At 44.5% G+C, this 15,211-nt stretch overlaps 2 protein-coding genes across 3 annotated transcripts; one reads left to right on the top strand and one right to left on the bottom strand.

Moving 5' to 3' along the window:
- Positions 1 to 6,281: 6,281 nt before the first annotated feature.
- On the top strand, positions 6,282 to 8,629 carry LOC144702299 (glucan endo-1,3-beta-glucosidase 7-like). Of its 2 annotated transcripts, XM_078574303.1 has the most exons (3): positions 6,286 to 7,595; positions 8,094 to 8,358; positions 8,460 to 8,629. In XM_078574303.1, exons 1-3 carry the CDS (start codon positions 6,504 to 6,506, stop codon positions 8,495 to 8,497), a joined length of 1,395 nt encoding a protein of 464 aa, XP_078430429.1. In that variant the 5' UTR covers positions 6,286 to 6,503; the 3' UTR covers positions 8,498 to 8,629. The 2 variants fall into 2 exon arrangements, with proteins under 2 accessions (XP_078430428.1, XP_078430429.1); XM_078574302.1 differs by having other exon boundaries at positions 6,282 to 7,595; positions 8,094 to 8,629.
- CHR1 (chromatin remodeling 1) lies at positions 8,574 to 14,251 on the bottom strand. The gene is made up of 16 exons (XM_078574301.1): positions 14,143 to 14,251; positions 13,889 to 13,984; positions 13,282 to 13,626; positions 13,108 to 13,197; positions 11,580 to 11,926; positions 11,314 to 11,500; positions 11,022 to 11,197; positions 10,445 to 10,514; positions 10,182 to 10,371; positions 9,999 to 10,103; positions 9,827 to 9,921; positions 9,618 to 9,737; positions 9,405 to 9,524; positions 9,224 to 9,322; positions 9,053 to 9,154; positions 8,574 to 8,972 (listed from the first exon to the last, which is right to left on the bottom strand). The coding sequence occupies exons 2-16, from the start codon at positions 13,979 to 13,981 to the stop codon at positions 8,748 to 8,750; spliced, it is 2,364 nt and encodes a 787-aa protein (XP_078430427.1). The 5' UTR covers positions 13,982 to 13,984; positions 14,143 to 14,251; the 3' UTR covers positions 8,574 to 8,747.
- Positions 14,252 to 15,211: the final 960 nt, after the last annotated feature.

Here is a 15,211-nt window from a genome sequence, read left to right as displayed (position 1 = left end):
CAAAAATAATTTCTTAAGAATCAGTCATTTTTAGGTGAATCGTCAAGCTGAGAAATTCTAATATGAAATGAATCATATTGTGATGAATATTTATGATACGATTGTAATTATTTTCACAAAAATTTATGGATGTAAAGATAAATTTCTATTAGGAGGAGAAGAATTAGAATGATTTTTCCCATATTACTCTTGATGTTGATGACAACGATCGTGATCATGATAATTACAACTCCTTTCACAAAAATATGAACTCATTGCATTGTAAGAATTTTATCAAAGGATAAAGTGAGCAGAGTTGCCAATGAATTCCACATTTAATTTTGGTTCTGTAGTTATAAAATGTCAGAAAATATTGTAAATCAAAATTAAATTTACTTACTCAATGGCACCTGCTCTCCGGCAACGACACCAGTCGATAAACCAGACATTTGGGTTAAATAAGGCTTTCAAGATCTCTAGATTTTATGAAAATATTTATAATTACCTTATGAGCATAGAATGAGTAAGGGTCGAATCCATAGAGAGAAAGTATCGAATAAGTGAATTTTTTATGAGATTTATACTCTTTTAGGATTTTTTGAATATTTATTTTAGGAAAAAATCCACTTTAACAGAAAAACTAGTGAAAGAAGTTAAAATAATTATAGGAAGGTCAGAAAATATTTAATTCAATTTAACCTTATTAATTTAGGTTTTATAAAATAACTATGAGAATTTGACTATGAATTTAGGCCAACAATTGGGAACATCGGGTGATGGTAGATGGAGATACACATGAGTGGAGTGGAGCGGATGAAAGAGATACATTGCATATTGTAACAGAGATGAAAGAGATACACGTGCGTCGACGAGCGACGAAGAACGAGTGAGTGACTATAAGTTTACTGTCTCTAGTGCGATGGAGATGGAGGCAGATACATGCCGATGAGTGGCGAAGTTGAAGGTGGTGTGCATGAGAGTAGAAACCTAGGGTATAGGCAATGATAACCTAGGAAAATGGACAAGATGTGACTTATACGTCAGATCACACTAACCTCATCGTCACGTGCCCATAGGGCCGAGTGGTGCTTTTTCTTCACGTGTCTAAAAATCACTCCTTTAATCCTTCGCTCTTGTATTACAAGAATGTACCCAAAAGAGATTTTGAATGATCAAAAAACTCTTGCAATCATAATTAGGCAAAAAATACAAGGCCAGTGTCTTTTCACAATGATGGGGGGTTCTATTTATAGATCCAATAGATGGACGGATATAGAAGGGAAATGTGGAACTACCCTCAAAATTTCAGCCCGAAACTCCTTCTATATCATTAAATAACATCGTTTTAATTCGAAGCCATTTGAGCCATCTAATTATCTCGTCTCAAATTTTCTCACTCCTCCTAATTGATGGTGCAGCACCGTCCGAGACCGCAGGACCATCGCTCGAGGAGTCGGCACCGCCTTCGATCTCGCACTAACTCGCATCCAGCCCGCACGACAAGCCAATGCGACGACGCGCGCACCCAGATTCAGATATCCTGGGTAACGGCGCGCCCCCTTCGAGTCCATCTATCATTTGCTTGCGTTTATTTCCTTTCGTAGTTTTATCATCTCCTCTGCGATGTAGAGAGGGGAAGTTCCCGTATGAGGATACCTTTGTTGGGTTCTATAGAGGCCTAGATCTGGATGAACAGAACAAAACGATGCGCAGCGAAAGTGCTTTTTGCGAATTGAACGGCATCAACAAAAATATTGAAACGAGGTACCTTTGCACGAATCTCATTCTTGATTTCTTCGATCCCGGAGCGAGACGAGTCGAGCTGCTCAAGTGTGCAGCCTCTAGATGTATCCACGCAGTCCTCGGCACGTCGGATCTCCTCCTTCTCGTTGACGAGCCCTGTTCTTTCTCCGTCGGCGTCGTTACGTCGTCCCGATCACATCAGGGATGGAGACGGGGTGTGGGGAGAGTGGAGAAGAAGGGGAAAGGCCCCTGAACAATTCAGGCCTGGGTCAATTTCGTTCAAGGCCTTCCCCTATTTATACTAAGTAGGTATTTTTCATAAAAACCCCCAAAACTTAAATATATCTTCCAACGTCCAAAAGACCATTTGCGTGTGACCCTCTAGGCCCATGTATCAGTCTAGTTAACGACTCCAGTGGCCGAATAACCTTTATTGGCCTTCCAAATTAATTAACTATATCATCATATAGATTAATTAATGTCGGATCGATTTAACCCAATCGATAGGTCGAGACTCCGACACGTGGGGTGCCAAGCTACACCTCGTGTCCTAGAAGATACAAAGGAGTGTGTATCGAATCACTCATGGAACATGTTCATCATCGGTTACCGTGTATGTATAATCCCTCATCCACTTGACGCTCCTTGGACGACTTAGGGTATGGTCAACTGTCAAACCCTAATCGATCATCCGAGTTAGTACTAATGCATTCGGAAATCATCGGAGAACTCTTCTCCGATATTTCACTACCTTGGCCAAGGACTTCATTGCATCGTCTTCCTTGAGCTGTCACCTCTTATACCGAGGGTGGACGATCCCATCTTGACCACTCAATCGCCTTCGTGTACTTCTTGATGCACCCGAACTAAGACCGTTTAGAATCCCATGATTAGAGACTCGTTGGCCATAGCCAAAGTACAACCGTCCATCCACAAGACGTCTTTGGTGTCTCAGGTCTAAGGACCACTTACACAACCGTGACGTGAATCAACCTGATTGACAGTTCGGTATAATACCATTCAGGGATTCGTACAGATCAAATCAGTGAACTCTTTCCACTAAAGAGCACCCACTATCTATCCTTACTGTCACCACACTAATGGCTACAAGACCGGCCATACTCATCATATGAGTGAGGCTAGATAGTGCTATTCTATCTGGATACTTCGATGTCCTTCTCGCGTATCCTTTGAATAGGAATGGTTAGAACACATGCTTAAAGACTAGTTATCTCCGTATTACGATCTCATCGTAATTCACTAAATCCGATCATGTATTCATGGACTTCATTATACGCATCACACGTGCATTATAATGAATATGTTCTATTAATGAATATGGAATGAGATGTGGAATGTGTGATTGGCTTGCCGGCCACATATATTTCCATCAACCTTCCCCTCCCTTATTGGGCCTTCATAAACCCTTGTTTTATTTCTCATCTTGTTTCCCATTTTGTAGTTCAAGGGGCCCATTTACCTCTCTCCTATAAAAGGGAGGGGTGGGCGCCCCCCCAAGTCACTCTTGAATTTCATTTTGAAAGTTTTAATGTAAGAAGTTGAAGAGTCATTCTCGTTGAGGAGAGGAAGAAGAAGAAAGAAGAAGAAGAAGGAAGAAGAAGAAGGATGAAGAAGAAGGAAGAAGAAGAAGAAGGAAGAAGAAGAAGAAGAAGGAGAGGGAAAGGAGAGAAAAGAAGGGAAGGAGGAGGTCGCCGACGCCATCGCCCACCCTCCAGAGCGCCGACGTCTGCCGCTTCAAGCGCCGCCGCCGTCGTTGTTCCTGCCATCGAACGCCACCGCCCGCACCTTGCGTTGCGGGCCACGCCCTGTGACGCGTCGTGCTCCGCCTACACCACGCCTACCTCCTCCGACCGCACCCCGCGCAGTGGATCGCGCCCAGCACCACGCCGGCACCGCTCCCGAGCTGCACCTGGTCTCTGCGCCGTGCCCACATCTCGTGCCGCGCCTGCGTCGCGCCGACCACCGCCGTCCGTGACCCGGGCTGCAACCCGCGCCCAACGCCGTGCCCGCGCCGTGCCCGAGCTCAGCATCGCGCCCGCGCCTTATGTCGCGCCCGCACCGCTGCGCCTGCGTCGCGTAGCACCCAGCACGCCCGCGCCCCACAGCTTTGCCGCGCCCCCGTCAACACCGCTACCTCCGGTCCCTCGTGTTACGAAATTTCCGTCACAAGACGCGACGAAGGTACCCCTCTTACTGCTCTTTACGTCTCTTATCTACTTCAGTATACTTTCGTATTTCCTCCTCCGCGCTCGGATTAGACGTAGGTGAGAGAGACAGGTTGAGAAGATGACGATTATTTACATGAGAGTCTTACCTATCCGGTACGAGTCGGGTTCTCCCGACGCGTGTGAGCATACTAGCGGGAAATTCCCGTTCGGCGACGTATTCGCCCTCAACCCTCTCGGGCGAGGTTCAGGAAGTCCGTTTGACCTCACCACAAGCGACCCCGTCAATCCTTGGAATGGCGTAACCGCATCTTCGGCTCCTGCACGTACTACAGCTAGCGCTTTCATAGTTACGTACTCTCTGTTCACCCGTGTTATTGGTCAATACCCCCGGTCGCTGACCGATAGACATTCAGATTCGATACCGAGCCACTACCCTCGGTGACGACCGAACGACGTCTTGACGACGTCCGGCATCACTAATCATCTACCGGATTGCCAGCCTGGCATGAACCTCTAGGAGCAAATAAAGTCAATTAATTCATTAATAATATTTAAGTAAATCCAAATTTATATTTTTTAATCATATAATTATATTCATTATGAATTTAACTTCAAACAATTCCATAAAAATATGACAATATCATCTTAAAAATATAATAAACATTTCTTAATATTTAAATATATCTAAAAAGATATTTTATGAATTGTGAAAGTATTTTGTTTATGATACTGATGTCAGAAAACTATGCTTAAGTATTGAAATTTTAGAAAATGAGTGAAATAAATCATTTGAACTCTAATAACATGTATTTATGATAATTTCAAGGAGAATAAACACAAAGTGCATGACATTACTATGAAAGTTAACATCTCATTCGTGATTATCAGCATGGTTCATCTCTTCTTGGGTAAACGAGTAATTTCTTCAGAACATTAAAGATGAAAAAAATGATTCAAACTCTTTGATTGATATTTGTGTATTTTATAAAAAAACTAGCTCACATATTTTCTACATTTAAAACTCTATAAATATGTCATAGTACTCATTATCAAATATTAGAAACCAAAAATAATCCATTTTACATAAATTAAATAATGATGTGTATTTTATTGGTCAAAATTCAAAAGTGACAATTGCTCATATTAATTCTAAATACTAGTGTAGTTGAATTTGAATATTTATTCCCTTAAAATAAATATAATGTATTGATGCATTATAAAATGGTCAGCGTTTTCAATATTATGTATGTATATAAATGTTTATTCTCTACAAATAAAAAGGCTGCAATAAAACACTCAATAGTGCAGTATTATAATATTTAATTTTAATAAAAAATATAATTTACACTATGTAATTTGACTCTTACATATATAAATTTACAACCCCAAAATAGAGGGTGGTAATTCTGTTGGCTGAAACAATAACTTCCCAATTGATGCCATTTGCTTTCAAAATATGGTTGTCCCTAGTCGTAATTTATTGCTTAAACTGTTTTGTCACTAGACTATTCGACCAATCTTTTTATTGCAAAAAAGATAAAAAAAGAATTGAATTTGAAATGAGCATTCATTTTCCTTTCATTCGTTCATGTGCTATAAAAAATACAAAAAAAAAATCCAGAAGAAGTAATTCTGGATGGAGACCAAGAGATCCAGAGGAACAATTCAAAAGATAAAGAGGTATCAGAATTTAATCCAATTATGGGGACCCCAAGATTCATTCTGCTTCTGAAACTAGCTTCCGAATTCCTTCAACTATAAAATCTACACGACGTGGGAGGAAGAGAATGAAGAATGAATCAAAAAAAACTCCCCACGTTGTAGTGATCCATTGAATGAATCTCCCTTCTCTATTCCCTAAAAAAGCAAGGGCTCCCTTTAAGACACACTACACATTAGACTAATAAATGTGACCGTGTAATATTCTTCTAGAAAGGTCAGTTACGACCCAGCCTCGCCAAAAGTTTAGAAATGCCCGGCTGAATATTTTAAGAAACGCACTACCTCTATGAATCACTACAAATTTGAGCCACTGTCCATACTCCAAGAGTTGTTACGTTTCAGAGATTAACAAGTTCAATGAATCCCTGGAATCCTCTCTCTGATAAAATAATAAAACCTCCACAGCTCATAAATTTTATTCAGCATTCATTAACAGGGTTGAAAAAAATTCAACAACGGACGACCCAGGGTTGAAAAAAAATTAAGACACATTACACATTAGGCTAATAAATGTGACCGTGTAATATTCTTCAAGAAAGGTCAGCCTCGCTAGAAGTCTATAAATGCCCGGCTGAAAATATTAAGAAACGCACTACCTCCACGAATTACCAAGAATTCGAGCCACCGACCATGCTTTACGTTTCAGAGATTAACAAGTCCAAAAGAAGACGGCGGCGCGGGGTGGGCACGAAAGCCACACGTACGATCCGGATCCAACGGCTGACGCGATTCCGCGATGACAGCTCACCGACTTCCCTAGATCTCTATATTCCCTCTGACGAAGGAAAATACCCATAATACCCCTGATGGGCCACCAGCTAACAGCGACCGTCAAATGGGTAATCCGGGGAAGAGTCCAGCAGAGAAGCGATGGCGGCGGAGCGCCGCCTCTTCTCTCTCCTCCTCCTCTTCGCGACGGCGGCCTCCGCCGTGGATCCGAGCAGCCTGGTCGGCGTGAACTACGGCGAAGTGGCGGACAACCTGCCGGCGCCGGCGGCCACGGCGAAGCTCCTCCGATCGACGAGCCTATCCAGACTCCGCCTCTACGGCGCCAACCCCGCCGTCATGCAGGCAATGGCAGGCACCGGCATCGCCCTCGTCATCGCCGCCGCCAACGCCGACATCGCCGCCCTCGCCGCCGACCCCGCCGCCGCCGCCGGCTGGGTCGCCGCCAACGTCCTCCCCTTCCACCCCGCCACCGCCATCTCCACCATCTCCGTCGGCAACGAAGTCCTCCTCTACGGAGACCCCGCCGCCGCCGCCCAGCTCCTCCCCGCCATGCAGAACCTCCGCGCCGCCCTCGCGGCTAACTCCCTCGCCGACCGGATCGCCGTCTCCACGGTCCACCCCATGTCGGTCCTGGCCCAGTCCGCGCCGCCCTCCGCCGGGGCCTTCCACCCCGCCCACTCCGCCACCCTCGCCCGGATCCTCGACTTCCTGAACCAGACCCGCGGGCCGTTCATGGTCAACCCTTACCCGTTCTTCGCTTACCAGGCCGACCCCCGCCCGGAGACTTTGGCCTTCTGCCTCTTCCAGCCCAACCCCGGCCGGTTCGACCCGGGCTCGCAGAAGACCTACGCCAACATGTTCGACGCGCAGGTCGACGCGGTCCGGTCGGCGATCGACCGTGCGGGGTTCCCCGGGGTGGAGATCGTGGTGGCGGAGACCGGCTGGCCGTACAGGGGGGACCCGACCGAGGCCGGCGCGGGCCTGGACAACGCCCGGGCTTACGTCCGAAACCTGGTGGCCCATATCCGGTCCGGGGCTGGCACGCCGCTGATGCCGGGCCGGCCCGTGGAGACCTACCTCTTCGCCCTTTACGACGAGGACCTCAAGCCCGGGCCGGCCTCCGAGCGGGCCTTTGGTCTGTACCGGCCCGCGGACCAGACCCCGAACTACGACGCCGGCCTAGCCCAAGCCCAGCCCCAGGCCCCAGCCCCGGTCCCTGCCCCAGGCGATAAGGTATTGTGAAGGGTAAAGTTTCACTAGGGGACGGATGACGGACCCCCTTCCGTCCAAATGCTGGACAGTGGACCAGTCAGTCCTATCTAGTGTTAGATTTCAGATGCTGGCATCTGTCTGATTCTGGATATATGCCTGATATCACGGAGGGGTCAGAATGGTGGCAATTGACTGTACCAGCAGTACAGGCATTTGCCAATAATCGCCTGATATCAGGGGGCTAGGGAACGGCAGGCGTCATCCGTCACTCGTTACAGAGATGATATGTTTCTAAATTTAGGCATGATGGTGACATGTTTCTAAATTTAGTCCTGTGACGGTGGTGGTGACAGGGCAGATGCCAAAGGGGTAGATGGAATCGAGATGCCTGAATATCGGACATCGGATGGATATTTGATATTCGCATCATATCAGATATTGGGACGGACACCGAAGGGCTTAGGATGGTGGCAGATGACGGTACCAACAGGATAGGTACTTACCGGTAAACCATGGCAGGGATCCCCGACTCCGGCGCCGGCGAGGTGGTGCGTACCGGTGCAGGCCGGGGTGACAGAGCAGCAGCTGCAAGGGAATCTAGACTACGCCTGCGGGCAGCCGGCGGTAGACTGCAGCGCAATTCAACCAGGGAAACCCTGCTACGAACCCAACACAGTGGCCTCCCACGCCGCCTACGCCATGAACATGCTGTTCCAGGTCGCGGGGAGGCAGCCGGCGAGCTGCTACTTCAAGCAGACGGGTGTGATCACGGTGAAGGACCCAAGTGCGCACCTCTTAACGATGTGGCTAGCAAGCCCTGGCAGGGTGATGACATGGGCAGTTCTGACTTGGTGGTGCTTCCTCTCCTTTCTGCTTGTCTGGTAGGTTTCGGCGGATGTAGGTTCCCGGGGACGGGTGCTTGAGGCCGGCAGCGGCAGCAGCGGCAGCAGCGGGCACGTCACCAACAATAAATTATGATCCAAAGGCTAATTCTGAAGATTTTGGAAATCACTGTTTGCCCATTTTCTTCACAAAATGGAGTTTTTTCACAAAAATTGAGCGGCGCATGCGGTTAGAAAGCATGACGCCGCTGGGGAATGGGCTTTGTATGGGATTTGATGCCTCAAATTTTTTCGGCGACAAAAAGAAAAGTAGGATAAGCGCACCTGGGCCTTAGCTGTTGACAGCAGAGAGCAGGCCTCCGCCGGCTTTGGCGGGAAGAACGACCTCCCAGCCGGGCCCTCTTAGTCGGTAGGACGGGACTTGTTCGCCGCCAGGGGAGACGACGAGATCGCTGCGATCAAGAACCCGAAGTAGATCCGAATCGCTGATATCTCTCTGGACCAGCTTGTCCTCCGGGCTCTCGTCATCTCGAAGCAAAGCCAAAAGCTCCGCCTCCTAAAACCCACCAGAAAACCAAAGTTAATTGGGCCGTAAATGGGCTTGGAACTGATCCCAGAAGCAGCGGCCGAGCAAACCTCTAGAGTTTCAGGTTTTCTTCTCTCCTGCTCGAACCGTCCCTTTCCGATGACAACATGCTCCAGTTTCAGCTTACCGAAAGCTCTCTTCAGCATCCGACCCTACATCAAACAAAAATTGCAACTAAAAAGGCGCCCGAGAACGAAACCCCGGCAAATTAAAACACGTACTTCTATTGAATGCGCAGTGGCCAATCTGTAAACATGGACGGGCTTGGTCTGGCCAATCCTGTGGCACCGATCCATCGCCTGTAGATCCATCTGCGGATTCTGGATCCGCAAAAGAAGCGCGTTGAGTAGATCACCCTCGCATCGCTGAACTTTGGTAATAAATGTAAATAACTTCACAAACCCAATCGCTGTCGTAGAGTATGCAGGTGTCTGCTGCAGTTAAGTTGATGCCCAGTCCACCGGCTCTGGTGCTGAGAAGAAACACTTGGGTGTCGCTATTCACATCATTGAAATCATCAATCTGTGAGAATTCAACGAGAGAACAGCAGAAGATTAGACCGAATAGAAGATCAAAAGAGGAAATAAAAGCGATGAAACAGCCAGTCACACCTACCTGCCTTCTCCTTTCTGCAAGATTCACATTTCCATCTATCCTACAGACTTGGAGGCCTTTCTCCTCGAGAAAATATTCTAAGATGTCTAGAACTTTAGTCCACTGGGAGAAGATTAGGACCTGATAATTCTCATGCCGAAGAAAATGAGTAAACAGAGTACGCAGGAGATGCAGAATCAAAGGTTTATGTAAAGTCTATGTATCAGAACCTTATGTTTACGTTCAAGTAACAAAGTTAATAGCCTATCGAGCAAGCGAAGTTTGCCGCATTGTTCAATCATGTTGTCGATCGGAGGGTACATGGCTTGCGAGGGATTCGACAGAGTTAGTTCTATCTCCACCAAACAAAAAACACCGTCGACAAAGAGTTGCAGAACTTACTTGATTCGTCGTATGCAGATTCTAAAAGATCCGGGTGGTTGCAGTTCTTTCTCAACTGAATAGCCAGATTATTCAGCTTCCCCTTCAAACCTTTTCTAGTTATCACTGCATCCGTATAACGAACCCATTAAGAAACAGAATTGCACTTAATTTATCTTTATCTCGCGTCGATTGACGACTCACCGTTATCGGCAAGATTTTCCATGTAGTTTTCAAGTGTCTTGTTGAGCAAGTGATCTTGGATGTTCTTCTGATGATCAGTCATGTCTGCATAAAGAATGATTTCCTTCTTTCGCGGGAGCAACTGTTCAACGTCTTGTTTCATTCTTCTCAGAAGAAATGGACGCAAGATAGAATGAAGCTTCGAAACCACCTGAAGAAATTAGAGAGAGGCGAGCGGAGATTAGAGTGCAAACTAAGTTCACAGAGGCATAATGTCGATTTACCTCAATCCTTCTTTTTTCTTCGCTTTCCTCCGGATGAGTGTCTGAGCCATGCTTGCGAGAAAAATCGAACCTGAAAAGCAACAAGTCCACGTGCCAGCTCAGCAGAGCAAGAACAAAATCCAAGGCCACAAATCAATCATCCTCTTGAATATGACTCCGACAGGTGGAACAGGCACACGTATCGACCAAAGACTGATTTTGTTATGCGCCTTTACATGTCTCACTTGTGCCTCCAACAGTCGAATTTATTTATTTTGGTAGCAATTATCCCTGAACTTATAGCGTGACAATCCGGAGACTCCTTTTATTTTCGGACCAATTAATACTTAAATTGTGCTTGCAAATCATTCAGAAATGAGTCATTTTAATTGAAGCCGTAAGTTTTCCTCTCAACATTGATACGTGATTCCGTATAATCGGTGATCCATTCAAGAGCATATCGTTGTGAGTTCGAATAGACTTCTAGAAAGTCTTAAGGCAGCAAACGTTTTATCCGCGGGCAATGGTAATGCATAAAGAAGGGACGTCAAAATTCCATCGTATGAAATTAACTATGTGCCGCAGGAAAAGAACGTACCAAGACTCGAATTCCTGATGGGATGAAAAAATATCAGGAAGAATAAAATTCAACAACGACCACAACTCAGCTAGGTTGTTTTGTAACGGAGTTCCGGTGAGCAAAAGCTTATTCTCGATAGGAAAACGTCTCAATGCCTTCACTAACAGGCAGTTTGTGTTCTTCAAGCGATGACCCTATAAAAGAGAGAACCCGTGTCAAACAGAAGACCAAATGCCATCAGACCAAAGCGATGAAGCTATGTCATGAATGAGAGTAACAGCAAATATTTTCCAGTTTACATCCAGCTAACCTCGTCAACAACAACATACTTCCACTTGTAGAGAGACAGAGGCACTGCGTCGTTCAAAGCAACCTCATATGACGTCACAATGATAGGAAATTTTGGACCAATCCCTTTGGGCATAACCTTCTTACGTATATCCATCCTCTCTTGCTTCGATCCATGATATATAATGGCTTTCATCCCAGGAGTAAACCTGTATTTGCATGGAGAGAGAAATTCCTGATTACAACGATTTCATTACGAAATTTAGAGAATGAGAGTGATAATAATACCTTGAGATTTCGTTCACCCAATTCGAAAGTGTGGAAAGTGGAGCTATTATTAAATACGGCCCGTGTAATCCCTTCCCTTTGAGATGCGCGAGAAAGGCAATTGTTTGGATCGTTTTACCAAGCCCCATTTGATCAGCTAGTATTCCATTCAGGCCATTCTGCCACAACGATATTAGCCACTTCACGCCCTTTAGTTGGTACGACTTCAACTTTCCACCAGTCAACAGTGGTACAAGTTCAGCTTGTTCTTTCCCAATTCTCTCCTCCTCAGAGAGTTGAAGATCCTCAGATTCCGCACTTTCCTGGGCCCTCGTCAACATAGCGGCAACAGCTGTTTTCGCTCTTCCCTGGGAGCAAAATTAAAAATAAATCACTAGGATAAAAGCAGAAAGGAGAAAAAGGCCGTGAAACAAAGTAAAAAGAAAAACAGAAACAGTATTAACAAATGGAAAGATCAAAGATGGATGAATAATCTTTGTTGCCGACAAAAGGAAGACCAATTTAACTGAGATTCAAAAAAATTCGGATACTGTAGGGACCCTATGATTCAGCATCAGCATCCCCTGGAATATAACTTTCATTTCTTAGTTTAGTTTATACTTAACCGATAAAATTTCTATATCAGAAAGACACCTCGTTCAATCAAATAATAAACAACTGGCACAGAGGGCGGAACGAGCCGAGTGGAAATTTCACCACATGCTCGTCTTGTTTCAGTAGAGAAAAGAGGAACAAAAGGTTTAAACGACACCCCAAGAAATAGGATAACATTTCGATATTTATTCAATTCAAAAAATAGGATTTAAATGGATGAGAATTAAACGACAACCCAAAGTTCATCAACTAACCAACAGTCAAACATTACATTCAGGATAACATTTTTTCAAAGGTAATTTTTTTTTGAACTATTTTTCAAAGGTAATATGTTGAGCAAAATAGGGATCAGCCTAAATCAAATCGAAAAAATCCAAGCCGTCGTCATACCTAAGCAGAAAAAGTCATGCAATAAATATTAAGATTGCGCTATACCGGTTAAGGGCAGAATGAAATAATAGAAAACATCAGGAATTGAAATATCAAATTTTATATTCATGCACCCAAATTACTGCATTTCAATCATTCGCACTCTATCTTGACAACATCCTTTTCCGTCTTCTCCTTCACTTAATGATTTGACTAGTCAATCGTTAAGTCCGACATAGAAATATTGATTCTATTGCGCCATCTCAATATGATTGTCTCCTTACATTTGTACGGATCCGCCACAATCACACTCACTTTTCAAGATTAACCCAGCTCAAACATCCGCAGTTAGAACAGATTCTAACAGGGAAAAAGATGGTCGTGATGGACCAACACAACATGACCGAGCTTGAGTCAATGAAAGATAATTTTTACACTCGAAATAATAAGTCCATCCCTAGGCTGGCGAGTATCACTCTCATTCATGAGCAAACACCTCTGCCCAAAGGATTAAAAAACGTGTATTTTAAGCGTCGATTGCAGAATGTATCAAAGAGAGGCTTACCGAGTTATATTGAGCAGCGTTCTTCCGCTTACGGCCTCTCCCCTTCTGCTTCCCCGTCGGCATTTCTTCTGTTTCCTTCTGACTGCCGGTCTGAAGGGAAAGGAATGAGAATGAAACTTACATTAGAAGGATGCACACAAAACTAATGAAGGTAAATTTAAAGAGAAGTCGTACAAAAGATATGTCATCCATCTTCTCGAGAAGGAACTCCGAGTAAAGCTGCGTTTGGGTCAACAGTTCATCTAGTTTGCTGAACTGCGAATTTTTGTCTACGGCCGGCTTAACAACATCTTCACTTTCGCCTTCTTCATGTTTTATTCTCTCCGCCAGTAACTTTTCCTCCTCTTCGGCCATGGTTTTCGAAATGAGGGAAGTATCGGCATTTTTAGCGTCACTGAGCAAAAAACTATGTTCCATAAGGTTATCTTTTCCTTCGGGATCATTAATGGCTTCCAGCCGAGGTTTATCTCCATCTTCGGAGATAGCTCGCTGACCGTCGATGCTGCTGCAAGTGTCCTGCTAAAACCACAAAAAATAAGCGTCACAAAAGGTAACACAGACGACATGAAGAAGAAAAGAAGATTGAAACTTGATAAAGAACGGAAATATCGACTCCACCAGTCTGTAAGTTAACCGAAGTCTCGGAGACGCCGACTGATTAGAAAACAAAAATCGAATGCGACGCAAGCATCAGAGGATGTGACAGAATCATGGCAAGATCATGATCAAACAACATATTTTTAACACAGGATCGCGTGAAGAGGAAACATAGAAATACAACCTCGTCCTCCAGCACAGAGGTCGGCGACTCCGCAGGCAACTCGATCTTGGTATCATTCTCGGACCTCATTTCCATCTCTTTTCCGTTCCCCATTCACTGCGCCGCAATGAAAAATATAAAATCACGATCACCACTAGGAATCAAAAGAAAAGAAAAACAAAACGAACGAAAAATGTTTCCACAGCGGTTGATCGACTGATGATCGGAGAAGAATAATCGCGAAATGCCGATGAAATCACCGATTAAGAGCTTACCTAGGAACCCCCGCAACGAGGGTTTCGACGAGGAAATGAATGTAGTAACCTCTGCGTCGAACCTAGCAACTGACGAATACCCATAAGCATCGCTTGTAGAAAGGGCGGGAAAATTGCGCCGCTCTGACCGAATAAAAAAGGACTTCCTTTTTTCTAATATTTATTATAGTGCCATTATCTGGGACCCACGGTCCGTAATTTGAAATTTTAAGGGACGGACGACGGAACTGTCGGACAGTTCACTAAATTTGACGTCTACGAGGTTTGATGACACGGGTACTTATATTTTACTAAACTTCAGAAAGGAATTGGGAGGAAAACATAGGTGTTTATTTTTTAATTATAACCCTTGCATTGCTATGATGTAATCTGGGCCAATTTTCAAAATTTATTATTTTCCACTGTCCACCTACTGCATGCCAGCCCTCATTGCCATGTTTTTTTTTATGAAGCATATATATCTTCCCTCATGGGCATGTTATATTTTGGAAGATTTTGTGGCATCAAAATATGTTTACTATGTATGCTCAGCTTTCAGGTTAGGACCCGTACGTGCAGAAAAAATCATGACAGGAAATTGGAACACAACCTTAAAGAAATTACGGACCTCTCCATTAGACTCGAGATTCATCTAGAAATTGTACCTCCAGTAGGGCGTCGGCCCAGCCTATAATGAATTATACAAATTATAGCAGTTCCACAACACCTATTTCCACAAGGGCAAATCAACTTTATAAAAAGAAAATCCTCAAAATTGCAACATCCACATTACTAAAGCAGAATTCCAATATATAATATAATGGTTCGTGTTATTGTTATAGTGAGATTTTTTCTCATGGACATCACTGTGCATGAGATCTTTATATCGTGATGGTCCTATAGAAAGAGGTTGAAGAGGGAAAGCAAGCAGAATAACTTTATATGATACATGTAGAAAAAGAAACTACTACTTGTGGATCAGACTTTACAGCACAAGTGCCATTTTATTTGATGCCAGGGACTCGTGTATGCGGAATGATAAAGCTTGGGGAAACATATTGTGATTCCATGTACTCATAGTAAATGGTAC

The sequence above is a fragment of the Wolffia australiana genome, chromosome 4 (assembly GCF_029677425.1).
Source record: "Wolffia australiana isolate 7733 chromosome 4, ASM2967742v1".
Lineage (NCBI taxonomy): Eukaryota > Viridiplantae > Streptophyta > Magnoliopsida > Alismatales > Araceae > Wolffia > Wolffia australiana.
Note: the sequence above shows the minus strand (reverse complement) of the source record. Positions and strands in the feature narration are given on the sequence as shown.

Coding starts and splice junctions, on each gene's coding strand:
- LOC144702299 (XM_078574302.1), top strand. CDS start 6,504: ATGGCGGCGGAGCGCCGCCTCTTCTCTCTCCTCCTCCTCTTCGCGACG. Junction 7,596..8,093: donor TCCCTGCCCCAGGCGATAAG/GTATTGTGAAGG, acceptor AAACCATGGCAG/GGATCCCCGACTCCGGCGCC.
- CHR1 (XM_078574301.1), bottom strand. CDS start 13,981: ATGGGGAACGGAAAAGAGATGGAAATGAGGTCCGAGAATGATACCAAG. Junction 13,198..13,281: donor AGATGGATGACATATCTTTT/GTACGACTTCTC, acceptor CTTTCCCTTCAG/ACCGGCAGTCAGAAGGAAAC. Junction 11,198..11,313: donor AGTATGTTGTTGTTGACGAG/GTTAGCTGGATG, acceptor TCTCTTTTATAG/GGTCATCGCTTGAAGAACAC.